The sequence below is a fragment of the Condylura cristata genome, unplaced genomic scaffold, assembly GCF_000260355.1.
Source record: "Condylura cristata isolate star-nosed mole 26May11 unplaced genomic scaffold, ConCri1.0 scaffold00022, whole genome shotgun sequence".
NCBI classification, from domain to species: domain Eukaryota; kingdom Metazoa; phylum Chordata; class Mammalia; order Eulipotyphla; family Talpidae; genus Condylura; species Condylura cristata.
Window position 1 is genome coordinate 18,921,190 of NW_004567123.1, and position 24,008 is coordinate 18,945,197.

At 34.3% G+C, this 24,008-nt stretch overlaps 1 protein-coding gene across 2 annotated transcripts in view; it reads right to left on the reverse strand.

The window, feature by feature from the left end:
- ITCH (itchy E3 ubiquitin protein ligase) overlaps positions 1 to 24,008 on the reverse strand; it is a 93,443-nt gene that overhangs the window by 32,870 nt on the left and 36,565 nt on the right. For both annotated transcript variants that reach the window (XM_004687268.2, XM_012728345.1), the window contains exons 6-13: positions 23,769 to 23,906; positions 19,234 to 19,279; positions 13,146 to 13,303; positions 11,759 to 11,948; positions 10,569 to 10,664; positions 8,174 to 8,348; positions 4,502 to 4,571; positions 792 to 876 (exon numbers count right to left, since the gene is read on the reverse strand). In XM_004687268.2, coding sequence (XP_004687325.1) covers positions 792 to 876; positions 4,502 to 4,571; positions 8,174 to 8,348; positions 10,569 to 10,664; positions 11,759 to 11,948; positions 13,146 to 13,303; positions 19,234 to 19,279; positions 23,769 to 23,906 — 958 coding nt within the window. The remainder of the gene's footprint in view (positions 1 to 791; positions 877 to 4,501; positions 4,572 to 8,173; positions 8,349 to 10,568; positions 10,665 to 11,758; positions 11,949 to 13,145; positions 13,304 to 19,233; positions 19,280 to 23,768; positions 23,907 to 24,008) is intronic.

Below are 24,008 nucleotides of genomic sequence, written 5' to 3' on the forward strand. Positions count from 1 at the left end.
ACAGAATGCCATGTGAATACTGGAGTTAAGAGGCCACAAGTCATGAACTAGCTGAAACTGAGAGAGCATAGCTTGGCTGACAACTTGATCCTCTGACTTCCAGTTTCAACTATGTGAAAATTTGTTTAAGTCACTTTATTTGTGGTACTTAATTAAGGCAGCCCTAGAAAAATAATATACACAATGTTACAAAGAAAAATTATGTAGAATAATCAAGACAACAAAAATACAATTTTGTAAAATGTCTTTCTCAAACATATTAACTTGCAATTTCCTGTAGTGATGTACATAAATAATATTTTGATATATTTACAACTGCAGAATGTGAAAGATTTACAATTTTTATTGGTGGCAAAGTCCTAGATATTATTATTCTATTACAGTTGTTTCCTATAATCATAATGGAAGAAAATGATCAATTTCAGATAAAGGTCACTCAAAGTGAGCCATGTGTTTTTTTCCCCATAAGGCACATACTCCCTGAATTTTGCTTGTGATTTCCGGTTGCAAAATCCTCCGTCAGTATATTAAACTAGTCTTATTAAAGATAGGTATTTTTGTATATAATATGTATTCACAAATACATACACATATATAATAATGTGCTTTTTACCTATATATTTAAGAAACCAGTATATACCATATGAAAATAGTATAATTTTGTTCTTTCTAAAGTATGTGATTATGAACAAAGGAAAAGAATATATAAATTGTGACTTTTTTCATAACTAGATCAAAAAATTAGTATCCTTTAAGAGGTTAACTGTATGCTAGTAACTTCTAATTCTTACCCTTGACTTCTGGGGTCTTCCCATTGAGTAATACGAGTGTTGTGGTTGACAAAATACACTCTACCATTGCTGTCCGTTCTCTTCTCTGAACAAAACAAAACAAAAAGCAATGTATTAAGAATTTGATAGTTTTCTTCCTCAAACTAAAATAAGTTAAATTTGTCCACTTCTCACGGTACTGTTGACTTTGTATTTTTTAAATCACAACTTTAAAAAGGTTTAATTTATTCTTTTATTATAAATTCACATAGGGTCTCCCTGATGGTGGAATGGAGTAAGTCCAAGCACTATGAAGCTACCCTCAGCTATTGCAGCACAGTTCAATCCCCAGCCAGGGAGCCAGGGACCCAGGGACCCAGGGACATAGCGTGGAAGACCTCTCCTGACCCGCCCACTGCTCCCCTCAACAGTATATTTCATTCAGTCTGCCTGTTCTGTTCCCTATTCTGTCTCTGGTGAATCGTCTCACCCCTCAACCTCTGGTCTGTACCCCAGTTCCTATATGCATAAATAAATCCTTAAGAAAAAAAAATAGCAGTGATAATATGGGGTTAGAAGAGATACACTGGTGAGTACTGTGAATCTGTTTCTGACATTACAGTTACTTTCTACATCAGCTGATCCAAAAATGGAAGTAGAAGTCCAGAAATACATAATATAGAGAAAAAGGCAACTCTAGTTTTTGACACACCCTAAATATTAACTGGCTCCCCTGGTCATGGCATCCTGAATGTGGAAACATAACCAACTTTAAGGCTGTCTCTGAGGCAGAAAGAAGCATTTACAGTGCAAAGCTAGCTAAGTGAGAATGAAGTATGTTAAGATTCTTGGCAGTCACAGTAAGTTAAAATTTTCTAATATACTTGCAGAGGCAACAAATTTTCTTGTATCCTAATAATTTTACAGTAATTATTATAATCTAAAAATAATAATTTAAGTGCACAGCTGAACATATTTTACTTTTTTTATCTGCCATCTAAGTAGATTTCCAGGCAAAAGGTTTATTTTTGCTTCAAAAGCTAATAGAAGACAAGATTAAGTTAACAGAAAACTATGTATGTTCTAAGTCTGTACTGCTGAAATCAGCATTTGTAGGAAAAGACTGAAAAACCGAAAATTTCAAAGGTGGATATCCTTGCAAACCAAAGGCTCATCTACTTTAATGAGAGGAGTACTGTCTGTAGAGCTCATTTCTTTGTTGAAAAATCATATGGTAAACAATACTGAAATTACTGAATATCAAGACTGACAGATCAGCATACTTCCTGAGCTGCTGAGTAAAGCAGTAAAAAAAAAAACACTGAAGCTTCTTGCTGTTTTGTTTTCTTTCACAACTATGAAAATGAGAAAATATCTTTATCCTTGATGGGTAAACTAGCTACACAAAATTTGTCCTTTTAGATAAAACTGTTGAACTAAAAGCATTCTTTGCTCTTTAGCCTATATAGGTTGCATGTGTTAGAAATTCTTCAGTCACATATAATGTGGTAAGATGTAATTCAAGCATATAAAAAAATTAAATAAATTGAACTTAAATGTATATACTGTCACATAAGTAATGTCATCAATTTCAGGACCCAAAGAGGTTGAAAACTGGGGTTTTATTTTCTGGGTTAATCTTGAGGGTTTATCTCATTTGCTACAGTACCAGTATTGTCACTGGCTCTACAAAAAGGTATGTGTTTCAAAGACCAACCAGTGCTTGGTCTGAGTAATAAAAGTCATTTAGGAAGAAACTTTAAACTTTAGGAGTGAAACCAAAAACTAATGAGCAGAATGTAAAACAAGGCAAGATCATGATAATCTTTAGATAAGCTAGGAATATGTCTTCACAGGCAGTATTTTAGGGAGGTGGTGTTGGCTAAAGTGAAAATGAGAAGATCCTAATGATGAGGATCATGATAAACACAGGAGATAAGAATTAAGTTGCAATTTATTTGCAAATTAAGTTTTCAATTTATGTTTCTGTGAGCAAAACACTATTTTTCTTACAGTTGTTCTGTCTAAACAATGAAATAAATGGTCTGATCCTGACAAATGTCAATTGGGCCAAAGTCTTTCTGCAATAAAAGTAAGACAATAAAGGAGTTAATTTTACTTCTATTACAGACATATGACAATTCTAGGATAAAGTGGAGAAAACCATCCATGTCTGGGAATGTAACTGACAGATCTAATTCAATATGCCTCACAAGGGCAACATACCCTTTTACTTTCTTACCAGCCACACACTGCCCAATCTGAGACTCTCGCAGAGCCAAAGACTCAATATGTCAGGTTTTGATGTAATTCACAGCTAGTAATTCACAACTTTCATGTGATCTCCATTTATTATTATAGCTAGTAACAGTAACGGTTGTAGACATGGCCCATTACATTTTTTCCACGTGACCCACAGGAGTGTTAAGGATAAATAACCTAAGAACAATGGGGTTCTCAAAGGCAGACTTGTGTATAACTATCATTCATTCCTAGATTCATGTGAACTTCTTGATACACCAATTTTTATCCTCAGAGTAATGACAGAACAATCACTCTTGGGAACCAATGTTTCTCAACAACTTCTGAGAAATACCACTTTCTAAGTTTAGCTTACTATTATTATAAAGTGTTTGCAACTCTTGTATATAAAAACTTCAACTGGTTACAAGTTGCTCTGCTTTGCTGTTTTCCACTTCCTATATTCACTTTGGCTTCTACACCGAAATCTTTCTACATTGCCTTCTTTGTCATGGAGCGTTATCACAGCACTGTAAGTTGTATAGTGGTATAAAATAGAATTTGGTAGTGGAGGCCCATCTTAGAATCTATTACCAAGGACTATAACCAAAGGTACTAGAATATAGCATTTGCATGTGTTCCAGGAGAAAGCCACCACCTTAACATAATCCCCTTTCCACTCTTCTTTCAGATGCCAACTCAATCAAACTCTGAATTGTGCTTTGTAAGCACCAATGTAATCAAAATACTTTAAACTTAATATTTTGAAGTAATTATTACTCTCAGGATGTTACAAAATTTGCTCAATGAACTCACTCTTAACCAGTTTCCCCTGATAGTGACATTTTTTATATAGCTATAATTCAGTACCAAAAATCAGGACATTGACAATGTACTTTACAGATTTTATTTAGGTTTTACCCATTTTTAAAGCTGAATTCCTTTACGTGACTTCATAGCTCTACAGACTTTTATCCCAGGTACAGGTCTGTGTAATCATCACCATAATAAAAATATAGAACTATTCCACCACTACACAAGTACAAATTGTGTTACTATCTATATCTGTACTTTCCTACCACTGGGGCTCTATCTCCTGGCAACGTCTAACCTGGTTTCCATTTCTATAGTTTCATCATTTCAAGAATGTTATATAAGTTAAATTACACAGTACAACTTTTCGCGATTGACATTTTCCACTAAGCACAATGCCCTTGACATCTACCTAAACTGTTGTATCAACAATTCCTTTTTATTCTGTGTGAGCAAAATATTTTTAAACTTTAGAAGAGTAAATTAATTCTAAAATTCTAGTAAGCTTACTACAATAAGAGAGTCGACTTAGAGCTCTGGAGAAAGCTATTTGGTACAATGAATTAAATCAACATACTCCAAAAGTTTCCAAGATATTCATTTAAGCAAGAACAGGGTACCATTTACAAATATTTTACTTCCAAAATGAATTCAATGAAAAAGTTCATGTGACTTACCCCATCCAGGTGGCAGAGGACCAAGGGGATCAAATTCTTTATTTTGTGATGTAGCAAACAAATCTTGATTCTAAAAAGAGTATAAAATGGTTAACAATGAACAACTTAGACAACTGGAGAACACTCTTACAGCCACACATGTTTTCTGGCCATGTACAACACAACACATTCTACATAGCTCACATCTATGGGAAGTATCATACAACCTTGAAGAAATGCCAATAAACTCTGGTGGAGAAAAGTAAATCATGGCTAACATTATTTAATGCTTAAAATTATTAGAAATCCAAATATCACAAACACATAATCTTCACCCTCAAATGACCATTTTTAGTTTTTTTAGTTACAGATCAATAAATTAGAGAGATGAGTCCTGGAAAAAGTCATTGATAAATAACAGTATTCAGTGTTATTAGATTACTAAAAAAAATCTGATATTTGTAACTTCAAAAGAGAGATTCACACACAGAATATGGTATATACAAAGGATTGTGGGAAGAGATGGGAGAATCAAAAACAGGCTGTCAAATGAGAAAAAGATAAGAATTCCAGTTAAAAGGAGTTGAACAAGCCTAGAATTGTACAGAGGATGTCTTAAATTTTTGTTTGCAATTATCATATTGCAAGTATGAATTAACTGTGCTTTGATTAAACTGTACAATAAAGTAGGAATAATTTGTTACTACTTAGCACAATCTGTTAAGCATTTTCTTCTCTAGCAAGATAAGGCAAAAACAAAAACTGTAAAACTTTTAACTGCCTTTGATTATTTGTAATCAGAATATTAAGTCCTTACATTTGGTTGAATTTCTTAAAGTCTCAATAGATAGCAGTTCTTGTTTTTGTTTTTATCCCCCCATACCACTTATTAAAGAAACTGGGTTGACTGAAAGATTAATTTTAAGATTTATTTTATTTATTTATGCATACAAGAGCTGAGGTGTAGGCCAGAGGTTCAGAGGGTGAGAGGATTCACCAGAGACAGAGTAGGGAGCAGCAGGCGAGACAGGTGAGGTCTGCCACGCCATGTGGGTCAGCCTGCTGGCTGGGGACTGAACTCATGCTGCAGTGGCTGCTGACAGTTTTATAATACTGAGACTTAACCCCCTGCGCCACCAGGGAGGTCCTGAATGAAAGTTTTAAAGTATAGGAGATACTCCATTTTTTATGTCTCTTGGATGATAAACCTGCCAAAAACTGGACATGCTCCTACTTAGAGCTACAACTATGAAAAGGAGTGAGACTTAGGGAGTCAGAAAAACATTACAAAAGGTTATGAACCCCTAGTTATAGAGCATGTATGAAAAGTCTGACATATTGCATACTATTTGGTAATTTTCTGAGAACCAATTCTTCCTCTACTGGCTGCCCCTGAACAGCTAAGTTGGGGGCATGCATAATGAAGTAATGAGTAAGGGGAAGTCATTACAATGTTCCATCATTCATTATGGGGTTCAAAATTTTGGGTCCAGGAGAGGTTACAGCTCTGAAACCAGGGTTGAAGGAAAGGCCCTTTCACATACTCAATAAACAAACTTTGTCAGCAACACCATTTTTGATTAAAAATGTACAAGTTCATTATCACTGTTAAGGCTAAATAAAATAGATTTTTAAAGTTCTTTATGGTTTAGAATAATTTTAAATAGAGCAAAGCTTAAGAATTACACAAAATTGCCAGATTATTTCAGATAGGAGGGAAAAAAAGAACTTGACCAACGCTATAAACAAATGCAGTAAAAGCAGCAATTTCAGAAAAGTTCCAAAGAATCGAGTGTCAAATTTATGATGCAATAAACACTATAGGTGCTTCAGAAATTTGCTAAATCTGTCTTTAAAGAGAAAAAATTTTTTAAAGATTATGTGCAGTTAAAAAAGAGATAAAGACACATTTATGGCCCTCCCTGGTGGCGCAGCAGGTTAAAGCACAGCACTAAGAAGCTAAAGCCACTTCCGCATGAGTTCGATTCCCGCCTGCCCTAGAGGTGACCACATGGCGTGGCAGACCTCTCCTGACCCGCCCGCTGCTCCCCTCAGCAGTGTACTTCGTCGATCTGCCTGTTCTGCTCCCCACTCTGTCTCTGGTGAAGCCTCTCACCGCCCCTGAGCCTCTGGCCTGTACCCCAGTTCTATATGTACAAATAAATCTTTTTTTTAAAAAAAAAAAAGACACATTTACAATTGTGGATATGAGGGAGAAGGTGAGAACTACCATTTCTATGCATCTGGTATGTGCCAAATATACTAGAAACTTTATTTCACAGAATTTTGAAAGAAAGCCTGAATTATTTATATACGTGTGTTGTGTGTGTGTGTGTGTGTGTGTGTGTGTGTGTGTGTGTGTCTGAGGAACGAGGATTTGAACCCAGATGTGTCTGTCTGACTCCAAAGCCCATGCTCTTTTCACTGGACAGCCATGTGGAAATTAGCTTTAAAGAAGATAATTTATTTTAGGCAAGCTACACACTCAAACCTAAAAGATATATGGCCAGCCATACCAAAGATGATTATAATTCAGGAAGAATGGAAGATGAAAAGCTGCACAGGAAAAAAAAAAAAAAGCTAAAAGTAGACATGAGACAAAAATCAATTTCACCTTCAAAATTACTTAGAGAGGGAAATATAGTGATAGCTGTTTACAGAAGATGGCAGGCAAAACTGTTATATGAAAGAAGTTATCTTAGTCATAACCAGGTAGTGACAGCTACTGATAAAGGTAAATTTATCTGTACCAGTGAGTGATAGCTATTATGGAGAAAAAGAGAAAAAGTAATGTTTACAAAGACAGGCACTTACTCGATGGATTCTAATAGGGATGATACCAATGGTGGTGGTGAAGAGATGGCAATGAGGAAGGTTCATTTGAACTCTTGGAGAGCTGTTTTCTTTGTTTAAATTTTATAAACTAGTCAATCAAATCCCTCCTGTTTGGCACACAAAGTCCTATTTCCCTAAAAACTGTTTTTCTTTTCTTCAGCAAATGGATCTGTGATACTTTTGACTTGAGAGACTATAAAATTCCTGGCACTAAAGATTACATAACAAAACATTAATGCATTATGGTGTACTTTTCACTATTGTTATAATATTACTCTAAGGGAAAATGTGTAAAATTTGAACCATTTCCAGAAATGAAATGATTTTTTATTACAGATAATAGTTTTGATGACAGAATAATTTATTTAGCTTAATTCTATAAGGAATCAAATTTCTTTTAGTCTCCAGGTCACCAAATAGTAAGGTAAACTTTACCTTTTTATGTTACAAAATGGTTCACTTCTACCACCAACTTTGTACCACTTACGAGCTGGGTGCTCTGAGACAAAGCTTTTAACTATTTTGCTAAGTTAGGCTGTATTAAATTTAGAACTGTTTTCTTTCGCTTCAAACTTCTTGGGTTTATTTTTACCTTTTTCAACCCATGGATTTTAGGTTGTCCTACCTTCTTTTTAATTTTTGACATTAGCAAAGTAAAAATGGTTGAGCTTCAGGAAATTCCCAAGAGTAAAGACAAATCACACATACAAGCACTTAAGGTCTGTAAGTAAAAAATGAACATTCACAAAGGGTTACCATTCCACTTATACCTTCTTTTTAGTTCTTCACATTTCACATGTAAGCAAAGTTTGTAAGCCAAATACTCATATTCAGCTTAATCCATAACAAACTGCTCACCCCGTAAATGAATCTCTGGTTAAACTGCTGCATGGCTCCTTGAAGCTGACTGCGCTGGAGCTGCCACTGTTCATAGTTGCGCACAGATTCCAGTGTCGGCCTCTGCCATGTTGTTGTTCTTGTGAAATGGTCCACATAATAAATACGCCCCATGTTGTCCACGCGCCGCTCCCAACTAAAAAAATACGAAAACATTTCAACAAATACTTTTGAAACAGAAGTTTCACACAGAAGAGTTTCACAGTGACCTTGGTGCAGATGTGTAAGATCTTTTACCTTGAGAAATCACTTCTGAATTACTTGGAATTTTTCATTTCACTAATTTTTTTAAAGGATATTATTTATTTATGGGGTATAGGCCACAGATGGCGGGGGGTGGAGGGGCATAGGGGTAGAGGCGGGAGACACTGGTGAGAGAGCAAGAGAAGTCTGCTGCACCATGTGGGTTAGCTCCCTGGCTGGCTGGGGATCGAACTCATGCTGCAGAGGCTGGCAATTATTGAGAGTGCTGTCTTTAATCCCTGCAACACCAGGAAGGCCCTAATTTTACTAATTTTTAAGCAGTCTACAAGTAAATTTGAGAGATGCCTCTTAAAATTTCTTTCTTAAAAAGTTCTTAAGGCTTATCAGTCATATTTTTAAAGCATAATATATATTTAGGAAGTAAATCTCAGTCATTAAAAGAAAAGTTAACACTTTCAGTGTTCAAATGTTCCAATTCTAATAGGGACACAATTGTATATATAGCTTTACAAAAATATCAAAAAGCACCTTTTCATACTAATACAACTATCTTATTTATCACTTCAAATATGTACATAATATTAAACACTGATATGACAATTTAGTGATTAGTTGTTTAGGAATATATTATTAAATTCTGATATTATAAGGAGTAAAATAATAAATATCTTAACACATCAATTTTTTTCTTCTCTTGAATTATTTCTTCAGGATAAATGTCCTATTACTAAGGATTACTAAGAGTAAGTACACGCATTATTACAGTTACATGTTTTCTATAAGAGTTGCAACTATAATTTAGACTACTAATGTATACACCTTCAATGTTAGGTGTTGAAGTTCCTCTACAATCTTATCAATAAATGGATATTGTCTACTAAATTAACAAGTAAGGCTGTACCTTTAACGAGTATAACTAAGATTACTATCAAGGTTAAATATTTCCCTATTTGCTGAGTGTTTTATTGCCTTAAAAAATTTTTTCCTCCCATCATTTCTTTTTCTATTGTTTTTATATCAGTTTGTACCTTCTTCCATCTCAGTTGTAATCCCCATGGGCTTCCCATCACCAAAGTCCAGTGTACTCCCCTCCCAACATTTTTGATCCCATTCCCTACTCCACCCCTGTAAAATGTCTCTGGTATATAGTTGTTCATTATTATTATTATTATTATTTTCTCCCCTGGTCCTTTATATTCCTGCTATGAGTGAAAACATTCCTTTTCTTTCTGGCTTATTTCACTAAGCATGATCCATTCCAGCTCCATTCATGTTGCTGCAAAGGCATGTGTTTATCTTTTTGATTGCTGAATATTCCATTGTGTATATGTATATATGTACCACGTTATTTTAATCCAGTCACCTACTTTTGGGCATTTGGGTTGATTACATGTCTTTCCTATTGCAAAAAAAGCAGCAATAAATATGGGTGTCTTTTTGAATCAGTGTTTTTGTGTCTTTTGGACACCTAGGAGTGGGATTGCTGGGTCATATGGAAGCTTCATTTTTAGCAGTTTGAGAAACCTCCAGACAGTTTTCCATAGTGGTTGTTCTAGTTTGCATTCCCACCGGCAGTGCAGGAGAGTTCCTTTTTCACCTCCTATCATTTTATACAATATAAATGTTAAGTACTCAACACCACATTTCTTTAATTCCCCAAATATTTTGTAAAGACTTCACTATTTATGACATTAAAGTTGTTTGTTTTTTAACTAAATAGGAACTTTTTATTCATATATATGGATAAGGGCTATAACACTTTCTCAGTTAATTACTCTTGAAGAAACTAATTCTAATATGCCATGGTTTGAATCAGGCTAAGTTCAGAAAGAAAAACCTGTAAGTAGCAATATCAATAGAAAATTTAAGTCAGAAATGAGTGAAAATAAAAATCACTCACCATGTTCAACGAATTCTGATTCTTCTTTCTACCCACCACAAAAGACTATCAAGAGGAAAAGCAGGAATATAGGGAAGATTTTATATATAATCTACATATGGGCTTATATCTACATATATACACACACACACACATATACGGGATTATACAAACACACACATATATTCATTGAGCATGAATATATATATTCATGAATTCATTGAATATATGAAGTCTAGAAAGGTTTTTTCTTTCTTTAATTAGGGTACTTACCCAGGGGGCAGAGGTTCCGGTCTATCCCACGTGGTTCTTTTCTCAATGTGATCTACATAGTAAACTCGCCCATGTTGGTCCACTCTTTGCTCCCAACTTGAACACAAAATTTAAACAGGACTGATATGGTAGTTGGCTCTGCCTTTTTCTCTTATATTACCATTTTACAAAACTAAGGAAAATAAGCATGTCAGTATATAAAGAAGATACCAAAAGAATTTAGGTAAATAGTCAAAAAATGTCATCCTGAGGGTGATAAATATAGTGGATGTTATTTCTTCTGGGACAATTATCTGCTCTAGGAGATGACTTGTATTTCTAAAGTGGTTAAAGCTGTAATTTAAGGTTATGAAATCTGTAGAAAGACTGAGCTGCTACTGAAAGAAAAAGGACTGTCTGGGCTCTAGACAAACTGGAATCAAAGAATAAGACTTTATCTGATGTACCTCTGCACAGTACAATAAATTTAATCTGATTATCTAGTCTTCTTGGTAGGTTTGTCCCAAAAGTGAAATAATGTACAGATGCCAATCACTTCAAAGAGCACCCAGTTTCTCCCTGCCGATCTGTTTTGTCGCACAAACAACTTTTTAATTTGGCTTCCCATTAGACTTCTAATTAGGCTTGCCAAAAGGTAAATGGCCTAACTTTTGTTAGCAATTAGAATTCTCATCATGACAGGTTTATCAGTCAATTGATTAATTCTGATTAGCTTTCTGAGCTCTGGATTAATGTGAACGCTACAAAATATATATACATATGTAAATTACTAGAGCTATTCTTTTTAAAATATTTACATTAAAGTGGGATTATGAAGACTAATTTTCTCAGTTTCTCAAAATATTATTACCTTCTATAATGGCTTTATGATAGAAAAGTTTTTAATTTTAAGTTACTATTTTCCCTTGAAAGAAAAAGCAATCTGAGTTAGGTGACTACTTTATTACGTGGCTTTGGCTAACTTCTATGGTTCAGTTCAAAAAAATTTTTTTTTCCCATTTTGCTTTGGAAAAGAGGGAAAAACTCAAATATGTCAAGTTTTTTGTTCAGTTTGACTCTGCATCCTTAAAATCAGTTACAATTGCCTGCAGACTTTTTAAAGAATGGAGTTTAGTACAATATTCACTATTAATAAGTATATGCAGATGCCTACCAAGAAAAAAAAAAGTTAACCAAAACCATTTACTCACCCAGGTGGCAGGGGAGCCTGAGGTACAGGATTTAATGGCCTAGGGCCAGAGCCACCAGATATAGTAAGAGGAATTATCAATCCAGACGTTGCTCCGTCAGATGTATTTGAATTTGTATTTGTTGGTGGCAGGGAGCTAGTACTAGATCCATCACTTTCAGAAGTGGCAGATGGTGAACCATTGACAGATGCTATAAAAGATTTAGAAAAACAATCTTTTGTTTTCAAAAATCTAAATTGAAATCAAATTTTAATTCAAATAAATTAAAAGGTAGATTACAAATATAAAATTTAGATGTGGATAGACAGGTGAAATTACTGAAAACAAGTAATGGGGACTAGCCAATGATCCTACTTATTAACAGACTCATTCACAACATTTAAGTCTATCCCATTATCCCTCTTAGTTTCAAAGCATATACAGATTCTAATTTCCTGATGTCACAGTAAACAAACACTTATAGAATAGGAAAGTATTGGTACCCTTTGGTATTATAAGTACATTTAGCAATTTTCCAGATCATTAAAATTGTCTTTCCTCTGAAAACCTCCAGATCAGAGAACAAATTTTGGATTAGTTTTAACATAGGGTATGCCTGATTAACTATATGTATGAGTAATACTGCTTAAGTACATATTACATATTCAGGAAGTAGTTGTTGACAGAACAATTCCTGAAGGAAGTCACCAGTCACTTCTGACAAAGTAGTATATGATTTTAAAGACTAGGAATACAGTGTTAACACAATTATCTACCAAAAAGAAAGAGGAAGATGTATAATTAAAGTCATTTAATCAAATGATTTCTCAACAACCAGTTTATTACTCTTCCAATACTTAATTCCTTTATATTTATTCTGTTTATATCCTAGCAGAGGGAAAAATAAAAGATTAAGGATTTGTTTTGGCATCAGATGTTAGCATTTTTACTACACAAAATATGGTCATCTGATATATAATATTTACTTTAAAATCTGATTATCAATTTAGCTTGTGGGATTATCTGTCATTTACTATTTGCCTTTTTAAATATGATGAGAATAATCAACCTGATCCTTGATTATATATATGCCTTATTCTATAGTTTCAATCCCACCAGAAAGTTGCAATCTTATCTATAATGCCTATATTTATATAACACACATAATTTTCATTCTCAATATTGCTTCAATGACAATGCCCCGCCCCCCAGGAAAATCTTAGGAAAAAGGGCATTTTCTATAGCTACCCACAGAAAGATCATTCTTAGCCAAAATATAAAAATATTGCCAGAAAAACAATCTAAAAGGGTCTACTGACACTCACTTGCTGATCAATTCCCAAACAGAACATTATTTATAATCATAGTACTAAAAGCTGCATTCCTAGTATACGACTAGAATACATACCTGGTCTACGTGGGGTAGGAGGAGGTGGTCGTGAAGGTCTTGGAGGCCTAGAAGGCTTAAAACCGCCATTTGAGAGTGATGGAGAATTATTCCCATTGACCCTCCTATTTTCACTAGACCCTGCATCCTCAGCGTCGTCTGATCCATTTGTGTTCACTCTGGGTAAGAAGGGAAGAAAGGAATGCTTTCTGAATTTAACAATAACAGCAAAATAACTGTTTAGAAGTTTAACAAAAGCTTCCCTTTTTCTGGCCAGTCTTATGAAATACAAACATCCTTTGAGTAGAGTTTTATATATAATTCTTAGAGTCCATCCAGTAAGAATGAGCAGTTGCCCAAGGACACAAGAACACCTCATATCATTCAAACTATTAGATATGCTGATTCATATTTCAAATTAGTCTTCACAGGTCCTACATAAGCCAAACAGGGTCAAATTCTCAAAATCTCAGTATCTTAAAAGGGCACAGATAACACCATTATCATTTCCCTGGTTTCTGCTGGCTCTTAATATTATTCAGGTTTGGCCCAGGGTTGACTATTTCATGGCAGGAAAAAAAAGTACACTTATTTCCTCAGGGCAGGGTGCTAACCTTTGCTCATCCCAGAAAATGGTATACAGAATATACAAAGAGTACAAGTAACTGCCTATCTTTTTTTTAAAAGGAGCTATCACTTCCTAAAAGCAATGCTATCAATTGAAAGGAAATAAAGGGAGGGTGGATAGGGGCATAATAAGAAATGTTAGATTCAACATTATTACTAGTATCAGCTAAATATAGTTTAACTGCTTTTCTCTGGAGGATCTGATCATAAATTAAAAGCAGAGTGTTAATTAGCAAGCATGGAGATGCTTCCTCTTAGGCTCTAAGGTCTACTACCTGGTGAGCAGCAAACTACTACACATTATTCATTGAGCCTCCTGAGCCTTTATAACAAGCCAGAACAAAATAAAATCTGTAAGATTCAAGAAACTAAAATAGAGAGGCAAGACCCTGTACTGTATCATTTTCAAGCTATGTTCAAGAAGTTCTCTCCACTCAAAGAATGGTCTCTGGACCAAAAAAAGGGTAACACATAGAGCTTGCTAAAAATGCATAATTCTGGAACCCACATCTAAGCCATTATATAATTAGCATATTAATAAAACCCCCAGGTGATCTGTGACTACCACTAGTTTGGGGATTTCTCAAATGCTTGGTCTGAATAAAGGCAGTGTAACAAAAATTGGCAGCCAAGACATATACTCCTAACGCCATGAACCGAATGTTAGCAGAGTCAATTCTAATGCTAGTTTGCTTCCCTAAAGTGCTAAGGTTCCAAACATTTTGAACTGTACACCACTTTCAGACTTTATGTATTGGCAACCCATACAATTATCTCATTAGTTTGAATGGAAATTTCTTGAAGCTTTTGTGTTTCTTCAGTCTTATTTTTTATTCTAGTACATTTTAGCTCCCCAAAGTTTTCCACTTCCATAAGTGGGAAACTGAGGTTTCTAGCTATGACTCTCTACAACTGACAAGATATGTAAATATCCAAGGGAAAGTTACTTAATCTCTGTACTTGAAAGGTTCATTACCTGGAATCAGTAATTCCTAAAAATCTCTAAGCAGGAAAATTCATATTAAGTTGTGTATGCAGAGCTTATAATGGATATATTAGAAGAGGAACACTGAGGGCATACAATAAAGCTGCTATGTCAAACAAAAGTACAGCAGAAGCTGGATTCCAAAAGTATTATTTAGTATTGTTGAGAATAAATATCTTGACAATCTTAATATCCACACTGTTCAACCTTCTAATATCTCAGTCTGTTTCTCAACATATTTTTTTTTTTTTTTTAAGATTTACTTGTACATTCAGAACTGGGGTACAGGCCAGAGGCTCAGGGGCAGTGAGAGGCTTCACCAGAGACAGAGTGGGGAGCAGAACAGGCAGCTGGACAAAGTACACTGCTGAGGGGAGCAGCGGACGGATCAGGAGAGGTCTGCCACACCATGTGGTCATCTCCTGGGCAGGCGGGAATCGAACTCATGCTGAAGTGGCTTTAGCTTCTCAGAGCAGTGCCTTAACCCACTGTGCCACCAGGGAGGGCCTCTCTACATAGTTTTTATCTGACAATATGGATAGTAAAAGGGCTCCTTAAATTTCCTTCACATTTGAAGTTGCTTTTCCTAGATTTTAAGTTTTGAAATCCTTCTACCTACAACCTTCCCTTCCTTTTACTTTTCCCCTTTTGTAGATTTAATTCAGTCTTAAGATCCTTAATCCCCTCTGGGCTTCATAATGGGCTACTTCTTCTAGTGACACTAATTCATTCAGTATTAATCTAATCACCTCATTCCCAAGCAATCTTCACTACAAGTAATCCTTCATTTTCTTTTTCTAACAGTATTCTCCAGTGTAAACAAGTAATGTTGGAGAATGTTCCACTTGAGAAATCTATTATTTCAATAGAGCAAATTAATTAGGTAAAAATCCAAATTAAAGGGGCAAACTGTCCTACTAAAGGTCCTGGTGAATTTTACAATTTGCCCAATAAGTTAGTTTTGAAGTTTACATTGCCAGTGACTCACAAGATAAAACATTGTTAATTGTTTTCTTTTTTCCTTTTTCTTTTTCCTTATTAGAATATGTGCTGCTGAAATGAGTACTTAAAAAGATATCATAGCTCCAGTCTTCTGGGAACTAAGATATTAGAAAAGACAGATGATTATGAGAACCTACACCACAATTTCCATGGGACTGGTGTACTGGTGCTAAAGATGAAAGTAATTAAAAATTAATACTAATTTTGTAGGACAAAGAACTTCTACTAAGTCCTGTACAATTAAATAGACTGAGGAAAAAAAGTAAAATTGTGCTTCTTCAGTTTATATCTTTTTATTCTAGTAGATTTCAGTTTCTCAAAGTAGTTTATCATTTTGAAGCGACTGAGGCAACAGAGACCACAACACACAATATTTAATTGGATTAACCACACTGTTCCTTTTTTTTTTCCCTAAGTAATATTATTTTTAAAGATTTATTTTACTCATTATATACTGGGCATTTCCCCCAAATAATTAAGAATTGCTTCTCATAACTGTAGAACACTCCCCAAAATGTACATACCATAATTTAATAATTTTCTATAAAGGTACTCTTCTCTGTTGGCACTGTGGTTTAAGTCTCAGCACTATTAAGTTATCACCAGCACGAGTTGCATTCCTGGCAAGGGAGCTAATCCACATGGCGCAGCAGACCTCTCCTGGCCAGCTCGCTCAGCAGTGCATTTCTGCCTGTTTTGCTCCCCAGTCTGTCTCTGGTGAATCCCCTTACTATGCCCACCCCACAACTCTAGCCTACATTCCAGCAGTTGTACGCATAAATAAATAAAAATAAATCTTTAGGGCCCTCCCTGGGGGCACAAGGAGTTAAAGTATAGCATCGTCAAACTCACAGCAGCAGCTTCAACACAAGTTCGATTTCAGTCTAGGGAGGTGATCCACAGACCTCTCCTGTCCTGCCTGCTGCTCCCCTCAGAAGTGTCTTTCAGTAGATCTGGCTGTTCTGCTCCCCACTGTCTCTGGTGAATCCTCTTACCACCTCTGGCCTGTGCCCCAGTTCTGTATACATAACTAAAATTTTTTTTATGCATAACTAAACCTTTAAAAAAATAATAATTTTCTATATACTGCTGAGGATTTGGGGGGGAACATCTTTTCTATTTGCTTCTAATAGACAACTGGAATACAAGAGGTTGGTCAACATATACAAATATTTTGAAGACTAGAATATTGGCAGCTAAGCTGTTTTTTAAGATATTATTTAAAGTAGTAATTGACCTCTTATCACCTAAATATGAAATGTTAATTTTACCATGAAATACTTAAATAGTTTTAAATCTTTGCCAACTTGACAAATAAAAATGTTAATACTCATGCCACTTGGGCTTCTTCAATGAACTATGTCTTTTATAGACTTTTCTATTTTGAGAGAATCATTTTCCTTATTATTTGTGTTTCTCAAAAAGATACTAATTTATTATTTTTCATATTGGCTAAAAAATTGTCCTTTGCTTTTGATTTTCTATTTTTAAATATACAAGAGTTTACATTTCTGTATTATTAAATTTATTGAGGTAAGTTAACTATATTTTATTTCAAAGGTTTTAGTTTCTTTTTCTTGAAAAGAAAAAGACATTTATTCAGTGTCACGATCATTTAGCAACAAATAGCAAGGGTATATAAAAATTACATTAAAACCCTCTGGTGGAGGACCCTCCCTGGTGGTGCAATGGATTGAAGGGCAGCACCATGAAGCTCTCCACAATCACTGCTATACAAGTTAGATCCCTGGCAGGGAGGTGACCCAGGTGGCAGACATCTCCTTGCCTGCTTACTCCATGGTGTCCATGGACAAAAAAGCTAGTTTCTTTCTTTCTCTGTTAATCTAGTTGAAATCTATTCTGACCTTGAGACGAGCAGAAGTTCTAATATGATTTTTCACCCTCATTATTACCTGGCTTGAGCAGTATGATTCTCTTCTGCAGAATTTCTGCAGTATATGCCCCTTCTTTTCAAGATAGTTGTTTTTCTAATCTTGTCCCTTTCTAAAAGATTTTGAAAGTGAAAAAATAACTTCTAGTTATAAAATAAAAATTACCATTAATCCCACATTCTGGAGATTATTGCCATTAAGATAGGGGAGTATCTCTTGTCATCCTAACTAACCCTTCTTTGGATTGTCCTCTTTCTCTCATTCACTAAGTGATAGATCCCTGTGGTTCTTTTTTCATCTTCCTTTTCCTTATCCATGGATTTTCCTCCCTAAGGTTTCAAATTCCATGACTTCAAAGATCATCTCTAAAAATGAGCCCCAAATCAGTTTCCAATCTTGTCTCATTCCCATTCTCTGGTACCAAATTATTAGATAAGTTCAGGAGATGTAAATAAATTTCCGATTCTAAGGTTAACCGGAATTCCTTCTATATTCTAATTCTAGGGAATGACATTGCTATCTTCCCAGACTATTTTTTTCCCTCTTGTATTTCCTAACACTTAGTACCTAAATTCCATTGACTTTACTTCCATATTCTCCACAGCTGCTATACTTAATTAGTTAACATAACTGGCCTCATTAACTCCCAGTGAATAACTACAACAACTTCTCACACAGGCCTTCCTACATTCATTCATCACTATGTAATCCAAACTAAACACAACTGTCAAACAATTTTTCCTATGGAGTTCTCCTCATACCAATGCTCTATTTCAAACATCTTGGGGGACATTCATTTTACTAGAAATAGATCCCATAAGCCTTCTACTTGTTCCACCTATTGTCCCCTATAGCTCTAACACTATAATATCCCATTTTTCTACATATTTTCCCGTTGTGTACGATAACACCACTTTTCTGATTTTTCTCTTCTTCCTCTATTCATTTGGTTTATATTCTGTCTGCTCACTGCTTAACCAGATTTGGAAAAACAAAGAATCGAACAGAATTTCAACACTCATCTTTGAAAAGACACTTTAATTGCTTAAGACTAGGATCATCTCCTTGCCTAATTTATCTCCTATAACCAGTATGCAGCATAACCAATAAAAACTTAAGCTTGTTATGTCACTTACTACAACCAAAGATATTCAAGTTTTCAGCCCTAGGCCTGAAGGCAGTGTATGTGAAGTACTGACCGAGACTAAGAGTAAACAGCTGTTTACATCTCTGCCTTTTCTAATGAAGGACCAGTAGTTACAGCAAGCATTAACCTTTAAATATATTCAAACTGTACACCCCAGCTTTCCTAAAAAAGATAAAAAACAGTTCAGTGGTGATCCTGGGATTCCAGACTCTCTCTTCCAGAAAAATGTCAATATACTTACTTTCTATGAGTTGGTTATCTCTGGCTTAGTCCAGAATACTACAGTCAGATAAGCCATGAAATGCGAGTCTTTCATAAATATTTTCTTTCTTATTTTTTGTGATATTCATTTATTCTTAAATCAATCTGAACTTGAAGCTTTTACTAAAATGAATCTCTACTCATTCTCTCTGGTCTCTTCCTGAATTCCATGGTAAGCAATAAATGAACTCTTACCTTGTTTCATCGCTGGGTCTTGAGCCATCATCATTCTGTGAAATGCCTTTAACATCAACAAAATTTAGACAGAGAATGAGTTTCAAAAGGTTTTCACATTTTTCCTCAACATGTTATATAAGCAAATCCCTTTACTAAATCTTTCTTGTAAACAACATACTTAAATTCCTACTGACACCTTAAGAAAATGTGATCAACATTCATATAATTGAAATAAAACAATTACTGAAGTTTTGTGCAAATGCTTTTAATTATGTATGAGATGTTAACTAGTCATGGCATATTACTCAAAGTAGTTCTGCCTTTTTTGAAATATATTTTGCTTGATTCTAATTCAGATCTAGCAATTTAGTCATCTTTTCTATTCCAAATATATCATAAAGAGAGAGATGGATCACCAGCCAATTGATAAACAGATTCTGAAAACAGAAAACCCAGTAATACCTCTCTTTTGAAAGGGCCTAGAAGACAGCTTCATGAGTAGAAGGCATAAATAAGTACCAAAGAGGCCAAAGTAAACACAACACTCATTTTCTTCAAATTTTATTCATGCGAAACATTTGTGAAGAAACTATGTACGATAAACATGCTAGAGAGGCCATTAGAGGTAGGCACACTGATTCTAGTAAAAATAGTAGGCAAAGAGAAAAAAACTATAAATTGTTTCTAGAAAAATCCAATTTAACAGTATTGGTCTATTTAAAGTACAACTGTCCCTGAACACAGAAATCAACACTACTCATAATGAGTTCATTAAAAAGATGCTGAGCCACCACTAACTATACTATATGATAATCAACCAAATTGGTATTTTCTCACCCAATCTAACAATGATACATGTAGGTAAATACAGATAAAACATAGTATATCTATGCATTAGAAAACTGTTCAGTGATAAAAAGGAACAAACCATTGAAACATACATGCCATAGATGAAGCTAAAAAGCATTATATGAAGTGAAAGACTGACGCAAAAGACCACACATTATATGAATCCATTCATATGAAATGTTCAGAAAAGACAAAATCTGAGAGACAGAACAGAGGATGAGAACAAGATTCTTGTAAATGGGCAAAAGGGATATTTGGTGTGGGGGAGATGGGGAGAGGGTGAAAATATTCTAGATCTGATTTGCAGTAATAGTACTAAAAATCATTAAACTGTATATATCTGAAATGGCCGAGTTTTATGAAATTTAAGCTACATCCCAATAAAGCTGTTTAAATATATACACTACAATAAAATACTTTTAGGCTAAAAAGGGTACATATTAAGCATATATATTTTATAAGGAAAATAGCCCCCTAAAATTGCTGATGAGACATAAATAAAGCCAGAAAAATAACCCAAAATACTCAACATACTAAATCTGCCAATATTCTCAAAAGGTAAGAAACTTTCTCATTTATTTTAGTGAAGTCCATTTAACCACATGAACTCTGAGGCAAGACAGCCTATTATGTATCACAGCTTCATCATGTACTAACTTTATGACTTAACAATGCCTTTTATCTCATACATAAAATAGGAACAATAATGATATCTACTTCACAGAACAGTTGTGAGAAATAAACAGGTAATCAGAACAGTGCCCAGCATATAAAAGAACTGGGAGAAGAATATTTGTACCTCCTCATCTGACAAAGGACTTACACAATCCAAGAACAACAGACAACCAATGAAAAAATGAGCAAAAGAAGTAAACAGACATTTTCCTAAAGACAATATTAAGATGGCCTCTAGTCACATGAAAAATTGTTCAACATCACTTCGTATTAGGGAAATGCAAATCAAAACCACAATGAGATATCACCTAATCCCTGAGAAAATGAACCATATTAAAAAAATGAGAAACGAGATAAAGACTGGAACATATACAGTAAGGACTGGAAGTCATCTATGCTAAAAAGTAGCCCCAAATTAATTTGTAATATAACAGGAATATACATAGGAAAGAGTAAAGATCTTATAAAATGATGTTCCTATTTCATAATCATGAATTTGAATGTAAAGTAGATTTTTACTTCTCTTTATGAAAATTAATGTTTTTGACAAAACTTTTCTGGTGTTTCTTGTTGGATGTCATATTTGGGAACATAGGTGTTTTAACAAACCACCACCACCACTACCAACACAACCTGTGTAAATAAAAATAGATGAAGGGCAAGCTCTCGTAGATATAAACAAATTGAACACATTTGATTTGTTGAGTAAATTTAGATGTTAAGGCTACAACAATCAATCTACGTAACTAGCAAATTAAATAAAGACTTCTTCCAGAGGCTCATAAAAGTAGATTAACTCCTACTTAAGGAAAACAGCATGGCAAATTATGTAGTCACTTTTCACACTAGGGAAATAAAAAAGTATCATAGCCTCAGTTGGATATGAAACTTGTTCCCAGATAGAGGGAGCAGGATGGGGAAGTGAGGTAGGGATAGAAAAGTTCTCTTATTCTTAAAGCTTGAAGAAAGAGTGAAAATATAAACTTTCATTTGAATGTGAAACTGTTTCACTTGAAAAAGATTTACTATGAGGCTATTGTTTTTTATAAAATTTATCCACAGAACACTAAACCAAAAACTTGTTAAGTACTGAAAGAGAGATCATCTCATCCGGACAATCCAATCTTTACTATATCTCACAAATATGTAATAAAGCATTATTTGGTAACCTTTAATACCACCATTCATTTTCCATAAACATTTTTTTAAATTAACCAAGAATATTAAAGTCTATAATAGACCCATCCCTATGTATTCTTGTATTCACAAAAACTTCTGACTAAATAATTCTCCAGAAAAAAGTAAAAATACGTAAAACTAGAAAACAAAAGCAATCCTCTACCCACCCCTATTCTTTTCCAATCAATACCCAGATGCTGAAACTAGAATTTGCATTAAATCCTGTTTCTTTTCTGGTTTGTAGTTAAAATTACAAAAATGGAACCATCAAAGAACAAGTACAGTTCCTACCACACAACTGTGAGTTGAACTGGGTTTTGTTCTTTTGCTTACAACAACTCATGATTGGTTTGAATTGCACTGGAAAGCAAAAGAAACAGCAACAAATAATTGTTTCAACTTTGATTCTATATAATACTAGTTGGTATGTTACTGGATATATGAACTCTCAGTGCCTCACTTTCCTTATCTGCAAAATGAAGGTAATGCCTTACAACTCTTGATGGTTAAATGAGAATATAAGTAAACAACAACAGAGCACTTGGCACTTGCTAAAACTTTTTTAAAAATGGCAGCTAGTTATTGTATTCAGCAAATCTAATACTAATTTTCACTATGACTTCCCAGTAAAACCACCTTTTTACTTCAAGGAAACCAAACTGAACTTTGTCAATCATTTTCCTACTTGAGCAGAAAACTAGTGACAGAAAAATGTCCATTTGTGTAGGAAATAGCAAAGTCCTAACTATAAATATTATTTAGATTGTAATACTAAATATGATGAATGGCATGCTTTACTTTTGCTAATTATTAAATATTCTGCATTTGAAACAGCTTCAATTTGTAGGAGGAAAAATCTTAATGTTGAGGTTAAGAGATTAAAAATGTGACTTAACTTGTATATTTTCTAGAATTCCAATTAACAGAAACATGTAAGAGTTCCTATGACCAGTAATTAAAATGAATGTCAACTTTGAAGCAGTATGACTAAGAAATTTTTCTTTATGCTTATTCATTCACCCAAAGAACCAATCAAATATATATATAAGGACTATCCTAAAGCTCCTAGTATTTAAAAAAGTCAAGATTTAAAAAGGAAGTAGGATAGTTTTCAAAGTAAAAACAGAAGAACAGCACCTGACACTTGTAAAATGTTTCATAATGCAGTTTCTAAGTTAACAGAAAGATTGTTGTTAGACTAATCAAGGGTAACATTAATCTGCTCTTGTTTTGGGGTCTCTAAAATCTTTGTCTGAAGTAAAAGTATGAACACTAGTAAGTGATGGAAAATTTTAAGGAAATCCATTAAATAGTTTTCATGAGCACACTATGCAGGCAGCTAACAGACACAAACACACTTCTTTTAATTATAGCTCATACTTATTCCCTTTAACACTAGCAAAACATGAGCAGTAAGATAAACTGACACGTAAGAATTGGTTTGTCATTTTTCTAACACAAAGGCACTTCTGCAAAGTAGCCCACAGTGCTAGAAAGAATTTCAATCAAATTTAAACTTGCTAGAGACAATAAACTAGAACTGCCATCAGCAATAGAAGTATGGCATCATTTATGCCAAATTAGCTACCACTATTGGCTAACAGAATAAATGCTTCATAAATTAAGTCAAAGTCAACTTTAATTATACTTTTGTCTAACTTTTCAACTTACAAAAAATGTTTTATTCACAGAGCAATACATTAAAAAGAAAATATTTAAAATGATCAATGTTTTTACTTCACAAAAAGGAAATAATTTAATGTGAAAAAGAACAGCAATAATAACATACGTACAGAGTGGCTAATGTAAGAAAAACTGTTAAAGATACTATATAAAAAGTGATTGCTTACTTTCTGAACATGTAGTTTCACCGTTAGTAACAACTTCAGACTCTAACTGTAATCCATCAAGACAAACCGACAAGTCGCCTATTGTTTCTGTTGGTTCTTTGTCACCTATAAGCTGTAACGTCACAACCACTTCCTCAACTGCAAGAGAATAAAATTACAAACAAAATGGTCACTTTTTAAAGTCTTTCTAACTGCTAAAACCCTGTCAAAAATTTTGCATTTATGTGCACAGAAACTTCA